Raw genomic sequence first — 23,981 nt, 5'->3', positions numbered from 1 at the left:
AAATTAGAATTTGACTTCCTCATAGTTCCTCATATTGTAAGAGACAAAGCTGGGATGGCAACCTAGGTCTTATGATTACCAATGTGAGGTTTAATTATATCATCATATCTTTAGTAAATCACTTCAGTAAGTAATTTTTATGTGGTCAGTGGTAGCTTTATCTTTTTAAAGAAGTGTATTCTATAGAGAATGGATCTATGGATACGGGGGAGGGGGGAAGGAGGATGGGATGAATTGGGAGATTGGGATTGATATATATACACTACTATGTATAAAATAGATGACTAATGAGAACCTACTGTATAGCACAGGGAACTCTACTCAGTGCTCTGTGGTGACCTAAATGGGAAGGAAATCCAAAAAAGAGGGGATATATGTATATGTATAGCTGATTCACTTTGCTGTACAGCAGAAGCTAACACAACATTGTAAAGCAACTATACTCCAATAAAAATTAATTTTAAAAAAGTGTATTCTAGAGTTAAAGAGTTGTCTTTGGTAAGAAAACTACCTTTTACGTGGTAAATGCAGGATTTATCATTTAAGGAAATGCATTCTAGAATAAAAACTTCCATGGCATGATCTTAGGACATGTAGGTAGTTTTTCACAGTGGTTTCACATATGTCCTCTCATTTGAGTAACATTTCTGGAAGAGAGTTAATTTAGGGATTATTATTGCTTTTATGGGTAAGGCACTTGAACACTTAGCTTTTAAAACAATCTGGGGAACAAGTCTCAAGCTTGTCTATTATTTTATTAATTGATTTTCCTTAGTGTTTATTGGATATTTAAAATGACGAATTGAAAATGTTAATAAACATTAAGCAAACATTGATGTACTTTGCTTTTAAAAACAAAAAATGACAACATTATTATTTTTTATAGACTTAATTTTTTTGAGCAGGTTTAGATTTACAACAAAATTGAGAGGAAGGTACAGAGATTTCTCGTTTACCCATTATCAACATCGTTCACCAGAATTGTCCTTTTTTTTGTTTTTTTCTTAATACCAAGGATGAACCTATATTGACACATCATTATCACCCAAAGTCCATAGTTTACTTTAGGATTCACTCTTGGTGTTGTACATTCTATGGGTTTGGACAGAAGTATAATGACATATCCATCATTATAATATCAGACAGAGTACTTTCACTGCTCTAAAATTCCTCTGTGCTCTGCCTATTCCTCCCTCTGTCCACCACAACCCCTGATCTTTTTATCGTCTCCGTAATCCCTTCTCAGCCTTTCGGCTAAGATCAGGTATATTGTCTCCGTAATTTTGCCTTTTCTAAGATCATATAGTTGGAATCTTATACTATGTAGACTTTTCAGATTGTTTTCTTTCACTTAGTAATATGCATTTAAGCTTCTTTCATGTCTTTTCATGGCTTCATAGTTCATTTGTTTTTAGTGCTGAATAATATTCTGTTGTCTGGATATACCACAGTTTATGTATCCGTTTATCTATTGAAGGACATCTTGGTTGTGTCCAAGTTTTGGCAATTATGAACAAAGATTCTATAAACATCTGTGCAGGTATTTGTGTGGATGTAGTTTTCAACTTCTTTGGTTAAATACCAAGGAGCATAATTGCTGGATTGTATGGTAAGAGCATGCTGTGTTTCATAAAGAACCATCAAACTGTCTTCCAAAGTGACTGTACCATTTTGCATTCCCCCCAGCAATGTCTGAGAGTTCCTGTTGCTCCACATCTTTGTAAGCATTTGGTGTTGTCAGTATATTGCATTTTGGCCATTTTAATAGGAGTGTAGTGTATACCTCATTGTTTTAACTTGCATTTCCCTGATGCCATGTTATGTGGAACATCTTTTCATGTGTTTATTTGCTATCTGTATACAGGCATACCTTGGAGATATTGTGGGTTCAGTGCCAGACCACTGCAATAAAGTGAATATTGCAATAAAATGAGTCAATAATTTTTTGGTTTCCCAGTGTGCATATAAAAGTTATGTTTACACTGCACTGTAGTCTGTTAAGTGTGCAATAGCATTATGTCTAAGAAAAAGTACATACCTTAATTAAAAAAATACTCTATTACTAGAAAATGTTAACTATCATCTGACAATGCAGTTGCCACAAACCTTCAGTTAGTAAAAACCACAATATCTGCAAAGTGAAATAAAGCAGAGCTCAGTAAAATGAGGTGTACCTGTGTCTTCTTTGGTGAGTTGTCTGTTAAGGTCTTTGGCCCATTTTTTTTTTAAATTTATTTAATTTATTTATTTTTTATTTTGTGGTACGCGGGCCTCTCACTGTTGTGGCCTCTCCTGTTGCAGAGCACAGGCTCTGGACTCGCAGGCTCAGTGGCCATGGCTCACGGGCCCAGCCGCTCCGTGGCATGTGGGATCCTCCCAGACCGGGGCACGAACCCACATCCCCTGCATCGGCAGGCGGACCCCCAACCACTGAGCCACCAGGGAAGCCCGGCCCATTTTTTAAGAGGTTTTCTCCCCCGTATATTTTAGATAACAGTCCTTTATCAGGTGTTTTTTTTCTCTTGGCGTCATCTTTAGCAGAGCCAAAATTTTTAATTGAAAAAAAAATCCAGCTTATCAGTGATATCTTTCTTGGATCATGCCTTTGGTGTTGTATCTATAAAGTCATCGCCATACCCAAAGTCATACAGGTTTTTTTTGTTTTAATTTATTTATTTTATTTATTTTTGGCTGTGTTGGGTCTTCGTTGCTGTGCACGGGTTTTCTCTAGTTGCGGCGAGCGGGGGCTACTCTTCAGGCAGTGCACAGGCCTCTCATTGCGTTTGCTTCTCTTGTTGCAGAGCATGGGGCTCTAGGGACGTGGGCTTCGGTAGTTGTGGCCCGTGGGCCTAGTTGCTCCGCGGCATGTGGGATCTTCCTGGACCAAGGCTCGAACCTGTGTCCCCTGCATCGGCAGGTGGACTCTCAACCACTGCGCCACCAGGGAAGCTGTGTAGTAAATCTTGAAGTCAGGTAGCATCAGTTTTCCAACTTTGTTTTTCTCCTTCGACATTATGGTACCTATTCTGGTCTTTTGCCTTTTTATATAAACTTTAGAATCAGTTCGTTGATGTCCATACAGTAACTTCCTGGCAATTTGATTGGAATTGCATTGAATCTATAGATCAAGATGGTAAAAATTGACAACTCAAAATATTGAGTCTTCCTTTCCATGAACTCTTTCTGTCCATGAATATGGAATATCTCTCCATTTATTTAATTCTTTTCTGATTTTGTTCATAGGAGTTTTGTAGTTTTTCTCATTTGTACATATTTTGTACAATATCTTGTACATATTTTGTTAGATTTATACTTAAACGTTCAAATTTTGGGGAGCTAACATAAATGGTATTGTGTTTTTAATTTCAAATTACACTTGTTCATTGTTGGTACATAGGAAAGCAGTAGACTTTTTGTATATTGTATCCTGCAACTTTGCTATAATCACTTATTAGTTCTCGAAGTTTTTTGGTTGATTCTTTTGGATGTTTAACAAAGACAGTCATGTCATCTGTAAACAAAGAGAGCTCTGTGTCTTCCTTTCCAATCTGTATATCTTTTATTTCCTTTTCTTGTCTTACTGCATTAGCAAAGACTTCCAGTATCATGTTGAAAAGGAGTAGTGACAGTAGGAGAGAGTGAGAGTAGGAGACAGTCTTGCTTTGTACCTGATTTTAGTTGGAAAACTTCCAGTTTCTCACCATTAAGTATGAGGTTAGCTGTAGGTTTTTTTGTATCTAGTCTTTGTCAAGATTTTTAATTGACTTGTTACCCCTGGAAAAAGAAGAAACAAGCTGATTAAAAATCTTGACAGAGGAATATAAGCAGTTAAATATTCTTGAGAGAAGAAAATAAAATCTAAAAATAAGTCATTCAGAGAGAAAAGAGGGCAGGAACCATTCTGGTTTTTAAAAACAAAAGAAAACCATAAAAATATCTTTGGGAATGGGTAATAACTGAGGATTTGGGCTTTTTCAGCAAATTTTCCTATGTTCTGCAGAATATAAGATTTTGTTTGAAAAAGTTCCTAGCACTCTTGGAGGCAAAAGATTGCCCACATACTGCTCTTTTGGTTGCTCTGCTGCCAGATGAAGTGAACTAGCAATAAGGAACTTTTTCTTCTGTTCTTTTTTTATATGACTAGTTTTCATGTATATAATCTGTAAATACGTATATTGTAAGTATGTAGAAAAAGATCTGGCCCTGTAAACATGGAACTTAACAGTTGTGTGTTACATGTGGGAAGTGAGATGTAGAACAGAATGAAGTAGAACTTTGAGTTTTTTCTCTATATACTTCTACATTTGAGCTTTAAAAAAAGAATTATTTGTTCTTTTAGCAATTAAAATCAGAAAGGGAAAAGTATGGGAAAATAAATTATTAAAAGAAAACCTTAATACTGTTGAAATCCTTATGATTTAAGGTAGATTTTTGAAAAGTGGAGATGCAGAACTGACGGTGGTAACAAATTATATGTCTGAGATTACAATATAACTTTTAGAAATATTAAAGTGTATTACCTTGTTAACTGAATTATTGACTGAGTCTACTCTCCAAGACCTTGAAATATAGAATATTCTATATAATGGCTCGATGGTTTTGAGTATTTCAGATGGCTCCTTGCCTATAACTGTCTTTAGTCAGTGTAGTTCTAAAGTGTGCTCATTTTCAACTTCTCTAGTTGGATTTAATTTCCTCCAACCACAAAGATTAGGCAAAATGTACCATTCCCAATCTTCCCAATCCCAAGTGAATTTTCTGGGGTTTTGTTGATCTTGAATAATGTCAACTATGATCTCTGTTCTCCCTCTTAGGGATTTTTTGCCTCTATTTTTTGATGGATTTTTTTCCCCTCTACTTTAAGATAGAAATATGCAAAGGTCAATGTTAGTATTTTACTGATAACTAACCTTAAATATTCTTATTTATCTGTATCATTCTTCTCATTTAGCTTATTCCATAAGTCAACTACGTATTTGGAAGAAATCAACTTTTCCCTTATTTATTAGAATTTGTCCTTTTTTTTTTTTTTTTTTTTTGTGATGTGATGTGTTTAGAATAATAATAGTCCAAATTCCGGCCCTCCATTCTAGTGGAGGTTACAGAAAATCAACACATAAAGAAATAAATAATTTCAAATAGTGCTAAGAAAGGAGTGATTAGGGTTGGTATGGCCCTAACATATGGAGTTGGGCAATATTACAGCTGGAGGACTACATACCAAAATGTTTAAATGTTTGAAAGTATGAATCAAGCTACATCTTTAGTGCAGCCTTAGTTCCAACGCTGCATCCTGAGTTCCCAGGAACTTGAATCTTTAAGACCCACGGGCTAAAGCAGCTACTTTCTTCTGGTCAGCCTTTCCACTTGCTAGTCCGATTACTAGCATGGATCTGCTAGGGCAGGGCGGGGCAGGGATGATTGGGTGGTGCCTGGACCCATCTAAAACAGTATATGAACTGATACTGTCAATTCGCAGGAATCTTAATTCGCAGGAATCTCATTAACCTTGCCAGCTCCTTTCTTTTCCATCTCAAGACTTCCAGGAAGTTCTAAGTTCTTCCCCAAATTGTACTACCCAAGAAGGGAGGAAAGAAGGGATGGAGGTATTTGGGAAACTTGGCTTGCCTGGGCAATCACTTTGGTGAATTTAGGACAGCCAGGTTTAACTGATTAAAAATTTTATAAGTAGCCACTCTTTCTAGGATTTCTCAGGGCAGAAGCTGTGGTGATTTTCTCTTCTCCACATATACTAGGTCACTCTCAGTTCTTTATCCTCTGGCCTGGGGGCCTCCTTCAGCTAGCACCTCTCCCTTTTGAGTAACTGCCACTTACTCAATTGCTAACAGAACTTTAAAAAACTTCCTTACAAAGGCTGAAAGGGGAAAAAAAGTTTTTGTTTTAGTGATTATGATATGCAGGGTTCTCTAAAGTGCAGTCCCCTGCCAGGTCTAAGGGTGATACTGGACTGAGAGTGGAGTTGACCCTAGACTGCTCTTTTACGTGCCTCTTTGACTTCCCCCTGTCCTGCTATCTGAGTCCTCCCAGGTCCCAAATCAATTTTTAAAAACTTGTATATTTGTTTAATTTGTAAAACTAAACTGGTAACCCTTGGGACACCTATGTCTGAAGTAGGCTCCAAATGAAAATGAACTTTTTTCCCAAAGGTTTTTAATAAGAGTTTAAGTAGCAATGATTAATTTTCCTGGCCCCCTGCAGCACCCCCCCAAACAAAGGAACACCAAAACAAAGGCAAACTATATACAGAGTTGTTGCCGATTTGAATACTAGCTTAAAAGTTATATTTTTTCTCCTTACAGGTGTGAAAGTTGCGTGGATTTACTCTTTGTGAGAGGAGCTGGAAACTGTCCTGAGTGTGGCACTCCACTTAGAAAGAGCAACTTCAGGGTACAACTCTTTGAAGATCCTACTGTTGACAAGGAAGTTGAGATTCGGAAAAAAGTGCTAAAGATGTAAGTGTTAATGTTTGAATGATTCACTTCACAAAGAGGACTTTAACAATTATTTCTGTAACTGATATAATTATTTACTTGTAGAAATGTGGGCAGTTTGGCAAGTGAATAAGTATAAATTCATCTATGTAAATTGTTCAATGTTAAAAAATTTATTAAGGTCTTAGAGAGCTCAGTAATATTAATTATCTGATCCTTTTTTTAATTTGTCTGCGTCAGGTCTTAGTTGGGGCATGTGGGATCTTTTGTTGCGTCCCGCAGGCTCTTCGTTGTGGCGTGTGGGCTTCTCTCTAGTTGTGGCATCTGGGTTTTCTCTTCTTCAGTTGTGGCATGCAGGCTCCTGAGCGCGTTGGCTCTGTAGTTTGCGGAACGCAGGCTCTCTCTAGATGAGGTGTGCGAGCTCAGTAGTTGTGGCGTGTGGGCGTAGTTGTGGCGTGCGGGCTTAGTTGTCCCACCGCATGTGGGATCTGCCGTCCCCTGCATTGGAAGGTGGATTCTTTACCACTGGACCACCAGGGAAGTCCCTAATTATCTAATCTTTGTTAGAGAAGTGTAAATCTTTTTTATTAAAAAATTAAAAAAAAATTTTTGGCCACTCCATGCGGCTTGCAGGATCTCAGTTCCCTACCAGGGATGGAACCCAGACCACAGCAGTGAAAGCCCAGAATCCTAACTACTAGGCCATCGGGGAACTCCCAGAGAAGCGTAAATCCTCCAAATTGATGGCTTCACAATTTATTTGCTTTATTTATTCTTAAATTTAATTACTAAATATATACTGAGTACCTACTCTGTTCGAACAGTGTTATACATATTAGGCCCTCGAAAGGCTTACAGTACAGTGGCTTGGATAGCATAGACATAGACAGTAAAACAGGCAAACAAAACAAATATGTGATTATACATTGAGAAAAATGCTATGAAGTTAGGGACTGAATGTTGTTGTGAGTCAGTGATGTAAGGTAAGGCCTGAGGAGGTAACATTTAAGTTGAGATTGAAAGCTATTAGAGAAAAATCAGCATTAGCTACAATTTATTTTGATAGATCTCTCTGTGTGTATGTGAGTACATAAATATTTCTAATATTCTTTTTCACTTATGATTTAGTTTTTTACTCTTTGTTAATAGTTTTGGATTTCATTTTATCTGTACTTTTGTTATAAGCCACTTTATTGTTTTTTATTTATTTATTTTTTGTTCTTTTTTTTTTTCAACATCTTTATTGGAGTATAATTGCTTTACAATGGTATGTTAGTTTTATTGTTTTTTAGGTTTAAAGAATTAATATCTATCTATCTAGGTGGTCTACATTTCAACCTTGGTCACCAATGTTTTAGTGGCATCTTTCTAGGTACTTTACTAGATAAAGTGTTACTTTATCAATACCCCAAGCTACTCTTTTAGTTTTTGGATTGTTTATGGGAGATAGTCTCTCTTAGATTCTTATCTTTTTCATTAAGCCCTCTCGTTTCCTAATTCTTCACAGGCACACTTACGATATTTATAGATTTTCTTGATCTAGCATCCTTTAGACTGTAACTGTCATGAAAAACAGGCAGGTGTCTTTTTATTTATTTATTTTTTATTTTTATTTTTTAGAGAAACATTTTTTTAAATTTATTTATTTATTTATTTATTTATTTTTGGCTGTGTTGGGTCTTTGTTGCTGCACTCGGGCTTTCTCTAGTTGCGGCGAGTGGGGATTACTCTTCTTTGTGGTGCACGGGCTTCTCATTGCAGTGGCTTCCCTTGTTGCAGAGCATGGGCTCGTGGGCTCAATAGTTGTGGTACATGGGCTCAGTTGCTCTGTGGCATGTGGGATCTTCCTGGAGCAGGGATTGAACCCATGTCCCCTGAATTGGCAGGTGGATTCTTAACCACTGTGCCACAAGGGAAGTCCCAGGAAGGTGTCTTTTTAATTAATTTTAACTTTCTGGAAATTAGTGACTCTATTTATTAGAAGTAAGCAATATCATAATTCCAATGATAGACCTTGTTTAAGCTCATTTCCCATTTCTTCAGTGTCCTAATTTCTTTATTATTCCCTTAAGTCTTAGGATTTTACATGTTGTACCATTCTCTCCTGATTCTACTCCTCTGTAGTCATAAGAATTTAAGAACAACATTCTTGCTGTAGTTACAAACCTGGTGTCAAGAAAACGGTTTTACGCCATAAACAGTCCTTTTTTATGTATCATGTATGAATTAGTAAGATCAAACAAACCAGTTAGTTAATACTGAAAGCAAATGATATGGAATATGTTCATTTTTTTCTTCTCTTAAAGATACAATAAAAGGGAAGAAGACTTTCCTAGTCTAAGAGAATATAATGATTTCCTGGAAGAAGTGGAAGAAATTGGTATGTTCTTAATGCTTGTACTTTTGGTGTGCTAACCTGTGTGCTTTTATCTTTTAGAAAGAAGATTCTTTCTTTTAGAAAGAAAAAAATATTCAGTTTTTTAAGAAATAGGGTTTCCATGAACTGTATCCATGGTGACTAAAGCCATATGTTGTTTACCATCATTTATGCTTCTGTGCATGCAGTAATTTGAAAATACTTTGAAACAGTTGACTGTTGAAGTGACATTCTATTATTCATTGTTATTCTAGAATCTGAAGTTAGAGTAATCTTCATGCTTATTCTTTTTTTTTTTTTTGCGTTACACGGGCCTCTCACTGTTGTGGCCTCTCCCGTTGCGGAGCACAGTCTCCGGACGCACAGGCTCAGCGGCCATGGTTCATGGGCCCAGCCACTCCACGGCATGTGGGATCTTCCCGGACCGGGGCACGAACCCGTGTCCTGTGCATCGGCAGGCAGACTCTCAACCACTGCGCCACCAGGGAAGCCCCGTGCTTATTCTTTCTATTGTGATTAGTCAAAAAGAAACTTTCATCAAAAGAAAGTATTGTTTCTGTTTTTTAAATAAGATTTCACAGATGTTAAAAAGTCTGAATTTGTTATACATCAATTAAAATAATTAATGTTGTTTTTTAAAAACTTGCCATAATATTACCATAGGTTTGGAAATAATACAAAAATTAGAGACTATGAAAATTAGAACAAGACTAAGAGAATTAAAGTTATCTTTTTATTCTTCTCTCAAACCTGATAGCCAAGCTATACTCACATTATTTCATATTTAAAATATGATTATAATAAAATTTATCATTCTTTAAAATATTTATATATGGTAAATATTTAGAAAATTCAAATTCCTGAGGAATGAAGTATTCTAGTTCCTTTAATTTCTTTATTAACTAAGAAAAACCCAGAAAATCTTTTGTTTCACCTGTTATTGAAACTTTTCTAAAATATCCAAGTTCATTTATTATATCATAGCAAGTAGCATGTACAGACATAATTTAGGCTTTTTCTGGGATCTTTTAGTGCCTTGGAGCTATTGCTTTTTTATTCTAATTGTATTCATTGTACTTTGTATGTAGTCTTAGCAACCATGAATGGCTATGAACTTTAGCTGAAAAGATGGTAGAATTGGGAGTGCTAAGACAAAGTAGAAAAGTTAGGATATAGACTGAGAAGATAAACTGAAAACAAATCTGCAAGAATGGGCAAGTGTGCAGGTATGTAGAAATCTGACTATACTTAGATATTTGGTTTAGGACAGGCAGTTGGACACCAAGCCGGAAGACAGTCAGCTTACATTTATTCTGAAGGCCGTGTTGTTATTCAGAAGTCTGGTCAGGCAATAAAGGAAAAGGAGATTATAGATGTCACAGAGCAAGTTGAATACATGGTCACAAGTCCAAGCAGGCAGGTAGGATAATTAAAAGAAACTGATGGACCAAGAAGGTGGGGAAGATGGGATCTTGATTCTGGAACAAGGTTTTAGTTGAGCCATGATTTTAAGAAATACATGTTTTTTGCTATGAAGTTTGAAGATATGAACAACCTGAGGGCCCATAGGTAAAATCATGTCCAGAAGTGGGAGCTAGGATTGACAGGTAAGAGCAAGTCCAGATATTAGGGCTTACAATATGCCATTTTTTCTTTACCAGATAAGGAAGCTGGCTCAGAGCATTTAATCTGAAACTGATTCTGCTATTATGTATTGATATATTCACAAAAGACTATCTTTAGTTGCATCATGTTGATGCTCTCTTAACAAAACTCCGCTTAATTGACTCATTGGAGTAACTGATATTTCCCAGTCCTTCTGTAACATGTACTGACTGATGATCAAAGCGTAATGAATGCATGATGAATCTTGTCCATTAGAAGATTTCTATACCTCTATATTTCTCTCACCAGTTCAGTTATATATTGAGTTGGTTGTACTGGTAACCAAACCTTCTTATGCCAGTTGTACTTGTTATTGTAATTAATTTAATTAAGTAGTTTATAAGATTGGGAAAAAAATTACAAACCTCTAGAAGGATTCTAGTTCTCAGGTCCTTGGTCCATTTTAAAAAGATGGAAACTGAGCAGTATAAATGACAGGTATGGTTTTTACAAGAAGGAAGCACAATTCCCATTAAAAACTGTACCTTGGGGCTTCCCTGGTGGTGCAGTGGTTGAGAGTCCGCCTGCCGATGCAGGGGACACGGGTTCGTGCCCCAGTCTGGGAAGATCCCACATGCCGCGGAGCGGCTGGGCCCGTGAGCCATGGCTGCTGGGCCTGCGCGTCCGGAGCCTGTGCTTCGCAGCGGGAGAGGCCACAACAATGAGAGGCCCACATACCGCAAAAACAAAACAAAACAAAACAAAACAAAACAAACAAAAAAAATACTGTACCTTGAGTGTGTGTTATTACATTAGAGAATGACTATACACTTACTGCATATGCTTTAAGTTAAAGTGTTTAAGGAGAGTGTGTGTATGTTTCCCTTCTTTAACAGACTTTTCTAAGTAATCAACTACTGATCCTGATCATGTTGGACAAAGAGCAGTTCTGCTGCATTTGAAAATATTGATGAAGTTTGGGACCTCGCTTCATGGACTTATAGTTTATTTTCTGAACTTTAGCTCAATTCAACAAATAGTAATTGTTCTAAGTGAACTATTTACTTGCTGAGGATATATGATCTTTGTGTTCAGTAAGTTCATACTCTAAAGGGGGAGATAATTATAATTTAATGTGAAAGCAGGGTAGGCATTTATTTATAAAGTGTTTCAGGAATATAGATAGCAAAACAGTTAATTCAGCATTAGGAAATAGAGGTAAAGTTTGAACACATTTGAGTTCGATCTTAAAAGATGAATAGTAGTTTACCTGGTAGAAAGAGGATGGAAGAACATTTGTAGCAAAAGACAGTCACAGAGATATAAAGGTGTTGAGCATGTTGGGTAATGTAGCAAGTAATCTGTTATAGGTAGGTAGACATGGGGAATGACTAGAAATGAGGTTTGAAAAACAGATTGGACCTGGGTTAATGAGAGCTTTGTAAGCTAGACTGTAAGGGTTAAGATTTCATTCTATGGCCAGTAGACAGCCAGCCGAATACTGTGATAGTGATGTGAAATATTGACAGGAGATACTCGAGGCTGGGAAACCATTTTTTAGGGGCTGTAGCAGCAATTTGGGTGAGAAATAATGAGTGCTTAGAGTAGGTAGTAACTGAGGGAGGTAGATAAAAGGGATGTTTTAGAACTAGAATATTCGAGTGACTAATTTCGTGTAGGAAGTGAGGTTAGAAAGAGCAGGCAAGGATGAATTGCAGTATTCTGACCTTGAGCAGTTGCTGGTGTTAATCTAGAAAATAAAAGTGGGAGAACTGGCATTATTTTCCATTGTTTTGTTTTGTTGGGTAGAGAGTATGGAAATGAGGGTAAGACCAGTTTTAGCCCTCTTAAATTTTGTTAGGGTGTGACTGCACCACTTAGTTATGTGTCATTGTTCTGATTGTTATGGTATAAATAAAACTTTCTCTTTTTTTTTAAACTTCCTTTTAAAATCTTGTTTCAGTACCTGCTTACTTTGTGTCTTATTCCTTTTAAAGGTGATTAGTTGGATGTTTGTGGTATCTGTATTGGCTATCTCTGTGTTAATCAAAAGTATAATTTTCACAACTCTTGAGACAGGCATTTTAATCCCTGTTTTGCATATGGAGAGGGGGCACAGAGAGTTTAAGTATTGTGCTGAAGATCACATTGCTAGTAAATAATGGAGCCAGATTTTGAATATGGGTTTTCCTCTCTCAGAGCCCATGAAAGTGCTTAGTAGTCTCAGAGAATAGTTAGTAGTCTGAGTCTAGAACATGGGATGCAGATTGGTAGAATAGTGGGAGATGAGAGAACAAAGTAGGTTGGAGCTATATTTTGAAGGATCTTAAAGAAGTTTGGAAGGAAGGAAGGAAGGTAGGAGGGTGATACTGAAGATGGTTAGAGTGAAAGGAATAGAGTTGGTAGGGTGGCTAAGGACTCAGTGTTTGAGGATTTATAAATTGGGGATTGGTCATTTTGTTATATAAATTTCATTATGAATCCTTTGAATATCATGAATATAAAAATTTTAAAGTAGTAGAATTTTGAATAATGGCATAAAAATTACAGTAGAGGGGGCACACATGAAGATGAACTTTCTTATAGCATTAATAATAGGCTCTTTTCTGTGGTTATGACAATCTAAACATAAAAATTCTTGTTCCTTTTGGCCTCAGGGATTATCTCAAAGGTTTGTCCTTAGTTTCATAATAAACATTCTTTTGGTTCAGGGTATGCTTATTTTAAAAGGGTGAGAAAGTCCTAAAGGCTTTAATTATAAATTCTGGATGTCAAAAAGACTTCAGAATTGTACTCAAATAACATTAAATCTTTCAGAAAATACAATAGGTTTTTTGTTGGCTTTTAATACTTGACTAAAGGCAGGTCAACCTCTGAGCTAAACCAGTAACCAGATAGATAAAGGGCCAAATGATTGTTACGGAAAATTGTTCCTTTTTCTTCAAGGCTATTATACCAACCTGATTCATTGTGGCATGAATGAGACTTGCTTCTTCTGAAAATTTTTCAGAATTGTAATCCACTTTTATGTTTTTTTTCTTTTTTTAAAGGAAGAAATTTGTATTACTTATGATTACAATTTGTATCTATTATATTGCTGTTACCTTTGCTTTTTCAATTAAAAAATGAAATAAATTAGTTACTTTAGTTTCATTAGAATTCATAAAGTTTTTAATAAGCATAAAAGAAAGAAATTGTCTATAAACAGACAGTTTTCACTTAGAATTTAACTTTACTGTTTCTAGGTTCTATTTAATGGGAAGTTTAAATTAGTACAATGTCTAGCTTGCTGATAAATTGTAATATTTTTTTCTTAAACTGCTGTAAACATTCTAGTAGAGTTCAACATAGGATATCAACTTGATTACCTTTACTTGTCAGTAGATTCATACCATAAGAAACAAAGATTATTTTTTCCTGTAGTTTCGCATCTGCTTACTTTGCCATTCTGTATAATTTAGTTCTGTAATTATAAAGCTCATTTAAATTAAATCTATTTATAAAGATAATTATAAATATTAGCATTGATTTATTTTTTATTCTAGTTTCTTATTGAGTTATAATTAACATGCAATATTGTCTTAGTTTCAGGTGTACAACATAGTGATTCGATAATTTTATGCATTATGAAATGATCACCGCAATAAGGCCGGTTCTCATCCATCACTATAGAAAGTAGTTACAGTATTATTGACTATATTCCCTATGTACATTACATCCCTGTGACTTACGATTTACTTTAAGCAGGCAGTTTGTACCTCTTAATCAGCTTTACCTATTTCATCCATTCCCTGACCCCCAACACTGGTTTATTTATTTTTTTCCTCTTGTAATAATTCAACAAGCATTTCTTGACCTCTTACCAGATGAGAAGTTCCTGTTGTTTTTTAAATAGACTTTGTTTTTTAGAGCAGTTTTAGATTCACGGCAAAATTAAATGGAATGTACAGAGAGTTCCTGTATACCCCTTGTGCCACACATCCACAGACCTCCCTCACTATCAACATACCCCAGTAGAGTGGTAAATTTGTTACAGTCAATGAACCTACATTGACATATCGTTATCTCCTAAGTCCATAGTTTACATTAGGGTTTACTCTTGGTGTTGTACATTTTATGGGTTTGGATAACTGTATAATGGCATGTATCCACCATTATAGTATTGTACAGAATAGTTTTGCTACCCAGAAATTCCTTTGTGTTCTGCCTGTTTGTCCCTCCTTCCCCCGAATCCCTGGCAACCACTGATCTTTTTACTGTCTCCGTATTTTTGCCTTTTCCAGAGTGTCATATAGTTGGAATCGTACAGTATGTAGCCTTATCAAATTGTTTTCTTTCTCATAGTAATATGCATTTAAGGTTCCTCCATGTCTTTTCATGGTTTTATAGCTTATTATTATTACTGTTATTATTTGGTGCTGAATAATTTCCCATTGTCTGGATATATTATAGTTTATTTATCTTTTCAAACTACTGAAGGACATCTTGATTGCTTCCATGTTTTGGCAATTATGAATAAAGCTGCTGTAAACATTCGTATGCAGGCTTTTGTGTGGACATAGTTTTTAACTCCTTTTGATAAATACCAAGGAGGGCAGTTGCTGGATTGTATGATAAGAGTATCTTTAATTTTGTAAGAAACTATCAGACTGTTTTCCAAAGTGCTGGGTCATTTTGCATTCCCACTGCAGTGTATGAGAGTTCTTGTTGCTCCACATCCTTGACAGCATTTGGTGTCATCATGTGTTGTTTTTTGCCCATTCTAATGGGTGTATAGTGACAGTTTTTTATTTAAATGCCGGGAGTGATAAAGCTGAATCAGTCCTAGAATCTGCCCTCAAGGACCTCTCTATTAGGTCAAATAGATAGGTACATTGAAAATAGTTATACAGGGTAGAAAGTGGATAAATACCACCAGAATGATATTAGGTAATCTGTTGTGAGCATTCAGGGGTGGAGAGATGTAGGGGATTTCTAACTGCAAAGTGAGTTATAGCATTCAGGGATGGAGAATGGAGAGGATTTGCACCTGCAAAGTGAGTTATGAGGAAGAGCTGCTGATTAAGTTGGATATAGAAGGGTGGCCAGATACAGATATTCACAGTTGCTCTGGGTTGAGGCTGGTACTAAGATGGGCCCTGTGGGAGCAGTTTGCTCACAGGTATGGAAATAGGAAAGTGTGGCCTGTACAGATGCAGAGAAATAGCTGAACTGGGCTAGCAGTGGTCTTCAGGCATAGAGAGAAGCAATAAAACTAGCGTTGTAGACAAAAGTTCACGCTTTGGAACACAACATTGTGAATCAACTATACTCCAATAGAAATTTTAAAAAAAGGTTCAGGCTTTGGAATCAGCCTAGGTAAAAATCCTGGTTCCAACATTTACTATACCTTGGACGTAGTTATTGAATATCTTTAAACCTTATCTGTAAAGTGTAAATGACAGTAGTACCTCACATATCTCATAAGATTATCAGGAGGATTAAGTGATATAATTAGGTCAAATGCTAGATGTAGTGCCTATCATACGTGTTTTATAGATCTTTGAGATGTTTCATAGATACACATGCGCGTGCCCACGTATACGTGCTATAGAGTATAATGTTCAAGCAGAGGTTTTTTTTTTTTTTTTTTTAAATTGGGGTATAGTTGTTTTACATCAAGCAGAGTTTTGAGAAGGAGATCACTTCAAGAAAACAAATGAAGGAAAACTACTTTGGTTGGATTGCTCAATCTCTCTTTCCCTTGGTTCTTGAAGAGGCTCTGAGGAATCTGCAAAACTCTCAAAGCAGAGAGGGAAAAGTAATGTAAGAGTTAAGACTGGATTGTTTTCAAGGCATTGTGAATGGAGAAGTGATGATACAAAGATTATAGAAAATATGATGAAGTGCAAAGTAAAGAATGCTGTGTATGTGTATACATATCATGTAAAGTAGAAAGAGATTTTTATATGAGCTGTGAATAATTTTTCCACATTTATAAGAGAAGGAAGTTATTTCTAGTTAGGGGAACCGGGGAGAACTTCATGGAAAAGACAGTATTTGGATAGACATTTGAAGATTGGGTATATTTTCAAAAATAGGAAAGGGGGATCAGGCATTCTGGGCAATGGTATGATCAAAGGAACTGGAGCAGGAAATGTGGGGAACATTTGGGAAATGCACACCTGTCTAGTTTCAAGATAGGTCTTTATTGAGGGGAGATAAAAGTAGTTATAGCCAAATTAGGAAGGGCTCTGAATTCTAAAAGTGTTTTTTTTTTTTTTTTCTTCCTAGTAAAAGGGGGAAGGCAGACAGGATGAGAGGGGACTATAGGATGGTGGAGGTGGAAGGTGATTTGAGGTGTGCTTCAGAAATATTAGTCTGGCAACATTGTATACTGTGGATGGGGTTAGGGAATAGGGAAAGATGCAAAGATTCTGGAGACAGGAAGTTAAGTCAGAGATTAAATTATCCAGGGAGAAATAAGATCCTGGCTTGGAGTACTGGCAGGGTACATTGAAAATAAGGGCAGTTTTAAAGAGATTTTGGTGGTAGAATCTGTAGTATTTTGCAGCTGGTGCTTATGGAGTGCAAAGGACAGTGGGTCACATGAATGAGATGTTAAATCCTGGTGTCTTAGCATGATAGTCATATCATTAACAGGTAAAGTATTTACAAGGAGAAGTAAATTTGGAGATGTTTATGTGCTGGGTTTTCTAAATTGTACTTTGAGATGGTATCAGCTTTTCCTGGCATTTCTTTGCTTGAAACTGTGGCAAGTTATGAGATTACACAAGGAACATAGAGGGAGGAAAGAGGGCAAAAGTCAGAATCATGCAGTGTACCTAGAGAGCAAGATGAGGCAGAGATGGAAACAAGAATGGGTAGTTGGAGTAGTAGGAAGAAGATCAGGAGAACATATTAACAAATTAGTCATGGGAAGGACGTGCTGAGGAAAAAAAAGTGATCAAAATTGTTAAGTGGGCATAGATGTTGAGGGTGGTAGAGGTTGTGAAAGATTTTTGGATTTGGTGGCTCAGTGGATGGCTGTTAAATACAAGGAGTAAATTGTGAGTGGTTGGCAAGGATTGTGGAATCAGAATGGATCACAGTTGCCTTTCTGAGGGCTGTTGCTAGTTGGGAGCTTCTTTCTTTGACTATTTTGTGTTGGGGCCAAGGTGTGATTTATAAGGAATGCCCTATGTTGCATCCTAGACAGATTCCCTGGTTTACCACCATTATTATTTTCTTTTCTACTTTGTGATAAAAAAGCTGGAGCAATAGCTAGAGGGCTGTTGTTTCTCATTTTCTCTCACTTCTCCCAGAGTTTTAAAATTGCATGTAATAGAATTGAGAATTACTTCTTTTTTTTCTACATACTTAAATAAGCCTGGATTTTCAACAATGATTATGATAAATTGATGTTGTGAAATAAGTTCGTCCTTTGAAGAGATAAAAATTAAATTATGGATCAGATTGGTCTTTTGAGTATGTTTAATGGCCTTACTCAACAAAACAGATAACCCTCTGTTGGGCTTCCAATATTACATTTCAACTCTTGCAGACCTAATGCAAAAATCTAGGAACTATTTGAGATGGTTATTAGTTAAATGAAGGAGTGAGATGGGGAAGGAATCTGTAGAAACATGGAGTAAAGCAGAGTTATTTAGGGTAGATCAAACCTGTTTATAGGTCAAGCTGGAGGAAGCAGTGGTAAGTAATTGGAGAAGGGATAGAAGGGCTAATAATGGATGCACAAAGATTATGAGGAATCCAAGGGAACTCTGGATTGAATTATGGAACAGGAGAGACAACGATGATGATCCGTCTTTAGACGGGCTGATAACAAACACTGAAAGGGGTAGGGCAATGGGGCAGTACTTCAAAATATGAATTTATATATACTAAAATAGTTTTTTTGGTTCAGAGTATTATAATAACCTTTTTATTTACATATGTAAACTTAGAAGGGAGTAAGGCATTTATAATTAAAATTATTTTGAGTTGGAATTATAAAAAGATGGTTCTAAGTCACTGAAAGTTTATCACCTATCTGAACATTTCTTAGTGGCTTCTCTTACTAAATTATTTCAGTCTTAAGTTTTGCTGCCAGATTTTCCTTTACCTTCCCTGTTAAGTTTCGACTCATGTATTTCATACTTTCCCAGATCTAGACTATATGGTAAATGATTCAAGCTTGTGTCTAGCCATGTTGAGGATCAGAATAAAACCTGTTCTAGTTTGATAATTTTTTTTATTCCTTTGGATGATTTTTCTGTTTCTGGCACATAGATTCTTTTCAGTATTGATTCTGACCAGTATAGTAGATCCCAGACTTACTCTTTTCATTTAAAAAATTAAGCAATCTTTTTTATACTTTTAAAGTTAAAATGGGCACTATAAAAATCAAATCCAATGTGATTATGGCAAGCACGTATCTTAGGATTTTTGAGGTGATTCAGATCTTTAGATAGTCTGTGTGATAGTCTGACAGTCTCTCCTTATATTTGGTTCAGAAAACATAGTTGCTGAACTAGAGCTAGTTTCTTAAGCTGTAAAGACTGTCAACCTGATGAATTAAGAAATCACTGTGATGAATATTTGGTTTTTATTATCTTCTCAAGATTTATGTTGAAACTATATTTCATGTCAGTGTTTCTTTTCTGATGCAGTTTTCAACTTGACCAACAATGTGGATTTGGACAACACCAAAAAGAAAATGGAGACATACCAAAAGGAAAACAAAGATGTCATTCAGAAAAATAAGTTAAAGCTGGTTGGTTGCTAAGTATTTTCTTTTTTCTTTTTTTTTTTTTTTTTTTTGCGGTATGCGGGCCTCTCACTGTTGTGGCCCCTCCCATTGCGGAGCACAGTCTCCGGATGCGCAGGCTCAGCGGCCATGGCTCATGGGCCCAGCCGCTCTGTGGCATGTGGGATCTTCCCGGACCGGGGCACGAACCCATGTCCCCGGCATCGGCAGGCAGACTCTCAACCACTGCGCCACCAGGGAAGCCTGGTTGCTAAGTATTTTCTTCTTCTTTTGTATTAGAGATGAATGCTTCTACATGATCCTTTAAAAAGCTATCTTTCTCTAAAACTAGTTATATTTACAAAGACTTTAGCTGAAATTAAGGCCAGAAATACTAATATATGTATATAGGCATATAGGTACGAGGCACACATTACTATAGCAAAGACAGTTTTGGTGGCATTGTTAAAATATATCCTATAAAGGAAAAATAATTATAGACATGCAAGGATTTAATTAACTTACACAATTTAGCTATCATTTCTTCAATACAACTTGGCTTTCTAGTTTTGGGGGAAAGCAGAGGTAATTGTTTTTGAGGTACTATATCAGGAATTTGTAATCATTGGTAAAAATGATATAGATATATTTGGATTACATAGCTTGTATTTTCATCTTGTACTTAGAAGGACTTCCTTTTTATAGACTTTAAGTGTTTCATTTAGGCACTTCTTTCCTGCAATAAAACTCTCAAGGAATTGACATTCTATTCCGTTCATATCCAGCCTGGCTTCCATATAAAGGTGTCTCATTTCTGAAAGCATCAGTGTGCCATAAAAATTACTCTCTTTGCCCAGTAGCCTTCTCTGGGTACATCAGAAGATACATGCAAAATAGGTATGCCCAGGTAACTTGTTGCATTAGCTCTGTTTAAATTAATAAGGTTGTTTTTTTCAAGTGAGTGCTCTTCATTTATCATTTTAAAGTAGCAAATAATATTGAGCATTGAAAGAATAATCTAATTTTAGGCTGGTTATATTATTTTAAAGTAGGAATTTCTAATTATCTGAAAACTTTATAATGATAGGTTATTGAATGCAGCTGACCCTTGAACAACACAAGTTTGAACTGCGCGGGTCCACTTAACACCTGGATTATTTTCAATAGTAAATGCTACAGTAGCACACAATGCGAGGTTGGTTGAATCCTTGGATGCAGAACTGCAGATACAGAGGGGACCACTGATAAGGAGGGCAGACTATAAATTATACACGGATTTTCAATTGTGCGAAGGGTCAGCGCCCCTAACCCCCTGTGTTGTACAAGGATCAACTTATATTTTATGTAATGCATGTTACAGCGACTGCATTTATTCTTCATATTAACGTTTAGCACCTGGATCTATTATAACAAAGGATTTTGGTCAGTAATTCATTATCATTTATTAATTGGTCATTCTGTGGTGAGCACTTTATCTATTAGTGATACTTACTATCACTATTTGGTGTTGGCATAAATACAGACATAGGACCATTTTTTAAGATGGTGCAAATTAACATATATCAGCAACTATGGCATCATTGGGTAGAGACAGTTCTCAGGTGGCCCAAGGAGTGTGGACTATATGACTGATGTCTTTTTGCAAACCTGAGGTAGCAACTTGCCTTTAATGTCTTTGTGAAAGTTGAAGTCTTACTGTTCCAAAAATATCAGAATTGTGTCAAAAAGGAAGAAAAAAGCAATCTCTTGCATGATTAGGCACATGAAATGACCCATTTCTGACATAGAGAAACTATTACTGAGTTGTCTGCTAACGAGATCTTATTTGTCTCATGGAGCTGGCACCTAACATCAATTGTGAGCATGGAGAAACTGAATAAAGGTGATCTAATCTTGAAATAGAGTCTTAGTGAAGATTAGCTTAATTTTTATCTTCTGTTTTCTGGATTCTCATGAGCAACAGAGATTGCTGCATAGAATGTCTATCAATTTAGCAAAAAAAAAAAAACTTTAGTTCAATAAGCATTTGTTGAATATCTGCTAAACACATAGTATACAAAGATGAATAAGAACCCTGGTTCTGTAGGGACCAGGTAATTTCAGTACAACGACATAGGCACATGGAGAGTTCTGTGTGCTTGCTATTATGGGAATACAGAAGAGGGATACCTAATCTATTCTAGGAAGGTTGGGAAAGGCATTCCAGGTGAGATAATGCCTGAATGGAGCTTTGAAGGACAAGTAGAACTTACCAAGTTGTAGAAGACGGGAAGGGGGTGGGTTGGGAAGCTGCACAAAGACATTCCAGGCAGAAAGAAATCATGAGCAAAGGCAAGACGGCATGGATAATCACAGAGAGCTCTGAGAATTGTAAGTAGTTCTATATTGCCAAGTTCAATAGAGAGTTGAAACTTAAGTAGAAAGAGCCTAGGTAACATAAGGCCTTATGTATTGTGAAAAGTAATTTGGGCTTATATTGACCAGTTGTTTGTATGTTTTAGCAGGTGAACCTTTTCTTCAAATGAAACCTTACTCTGAATACATTTGTTGAATCAACAGTGGGAGGACGAATAGGCTTGAATTCCCATCTGCTCAGTCTCTTCTGTAGTGTACCTTAGACATCTTATTAGGGAATTCCCAGGATTCCTTAGAGTAATGTTATAGCTGTTAATGATTGTCATTGAAAGGTATTAAGCAAAGTGATGATAAAGTATTGTCCTTATTAGAATAGATTTATTGCTTTTGTGGAGGTTGAATTAGAGAGGATTCAAACCTGGAGTTTAGGAGGCCAATGGGAGGTTATTGCAGTCTTGTAGGCGAGTTCAGAGGTGACTTAAACAAGGACTGGAGAGGTAGGGATGAATTAGAGAAATGTTTTGAGTTTGAAATAGCAAGTCCTAATGATGGATTAGAAGTGGGAGGTAAAGGTAAGGGAGGTTGATTGGGTAAGGTGGTGCCATTAGGGAGAAAACAGAGACCTTCTAGTCTTTCAGCCTGCTTCCCTTCTCCCAGTCCAATACCTTCTTTGTGCCCCCAATGTTTGATTTTTAATGATAGCTATTTTCCCAGTTATTCAATCAGCTAGCTAGCCAACCAGTATTTATTGAGGCTTTCTATTTTCAAAATACTTAAATACAGTGAGAAAATTGAGGCTACCAGTTTCTCATTGACAAAGCCAATAGACTCTTTGTTGGTCTGAATGTCATTTGGTCTGTAGGCAGGGCAGTATTTAATGCAGGCTTCTCCCTTGATGGCAAAACTCTTCCTTGACTTCTGTGGGGCCACTCCATTCTCTTCATCCTGCTGCTCTCACCTTCCTCTTTCATCCTTCTAAGAGGCTTCTCTTTCCCTTCTGTTTCTTAAACACTTGGATTCCTCTCCGTGCTTCTCTTTAAGAGTTAATCCTTTACACTGATTACTCTCAAGTGTTTCTGCAGCCCATTGTTTTCCTCCTGAGCTCCAAGAACTATATGTGATACGTCCATATATCTGTAATTGGTTAATCGACATTTTTTTCTGGATGCATTAAAGGCATTTGTGATTCAGCATTCCAGAACTGAATTTTTTTTTCCTTCCAGTTTTATTGAGCTATACATAATTGACATATGGCACTATGTAAATTTAAGGTATACAGCATAATGATTTGACTTATATATCTCATGAAATGATTATCACAATAAGTTTAGTAAACATCCATCATCTCATATAGATACAAAATAAAAGAAAAAAAATTTTTCCTTATGCTGAGAACTCTTCGGATTTACTCTCTTAAGAACTTGCATATATGCAGCAGTGTCTATTTTATTTATCATGTTGCACATTGCATCCCTAGATAATCTTATAACTGGAAGTTGGTATCTTTCGACTACCTTTATCCAATTCCTCCTCCCCCTAGCCCCTGCTTCTGGTAATCACAAATCTGATCTCTTTTTCAGTGACTTGTTCATTCGTTTTTGTAGTATAATTGACCTACAACATTGTTTTAGTTCCTGGTGCACAACATAGTGATTCGATATTTCTATACATTTCAAAATGATCACCATGATAAGTCAAGTTACCATGTTGATTGTATGGTTACCATCATGATACAAAGATACTGCATTCCTGTTGACTGTATTCTCCCACACTATATATTTCATACCTGTGACTTATTTATTTTGTAATTGGAATTTTGTACCTCTTGATCTTCCTCACCTATTTCTCTCATTCCTCATCCCCCCCTCCCCTCTGACAACCACCTGTTTGTTCTCTGTATCTGTGACTCTGTTTCTGTTTTGTTGTTTTTGTTCACTGGTTTTGTTTTTTAGATTCCAAATGTAAGTGAAATCATACAGTATTTATCTTTCTCTGTCTGACTTATTTAACTTAGCATAATACCATCTAGGTTAATCCACATGGCAAGATTTCATTCTTTTTTTATGGCTGAGTAATATTTGATTGTATATATGTATATATATATCTATATATCTATATCTATATCTCACATCTTTTTTTATCCATGCTTCTATTATTGATGGGTACTTAAGTTGCTTCCATTATCTTGGCTATTGTAAATAATGCATAAATGAACATTGGGGTGCATATATCTTTTCAAATTAGTGTTTTTATTTTCTTTGGATAACTACCCAGATTTGCTGGATTGTATGGTAGTTCTGTTTCTGATTTTTTGAGGAAGCTTATTGTTTTCCATAGTGTCTGCACCAATTTACATTCCCACCAAGAGTGCGCTAGGGTCCCCTTTTCTCCACATCCTTGACAGCATTTGTTATTTGTTTTCTTTTTGATTGTAGCCATTCTGACAGGTGTGAGGTGGAATCTC

General features: G+C 36.3%; 1 protein-coding gene across 2 annotated transcripts in view; it reads left to right on the top strand.

Moving 5' to 3' along the window:
* MNAT1 (MNAT1 component of CDK activating kinase) overlaps positions 1 to 23,981 on the top strand; it is a 217,366-nt gene that overhangs the window by 42,797 nt on the left and 150,588 nt on the right. For both annotated transcript variants that reach the window (XM_060096098.1, XM_060096097.1), the window contains exons 2-4: positions 6,321 to 6,473; positions 8,759 to 8,832; positions 19,086 to 19,189. In XM_060096098.1, the coding sequence (XP_059952081.1) occupies positions 6,321 to 6,473; positions 8,759 to 8,832; positions 19,086 to 19,189 (331 nt within the window). The remainder of the gene's footprint in view (positions 1 to 6,320; positions 6,474 to 8,758; positions 8,833 to 19,085; positions 19,190 to 23,981) is intronic.

Source organism: Mesoplodon densirostris, chromosome 4, assembly GCF_025265405.1.
Source record: "Mesoplodon densirostris isolate mMesDen1 chromosome 4, mMesDen1 primary haplotype, whole genome shotgun sequence".
In the NCBI taxonomy this organism is placed as follows: domain Eukaryota; kingdom Metazoa; phylum Chordata; class Mammalia; order Artiodactyla; family Ziphiidae; genus Mesoplodon; species Mesoplodon densirostris.
The sequence above is the reverse complement of the archived record's forward strand: the minus strand, read 5'-3'. Positions and strand labels throughout refer to the sequence as shown.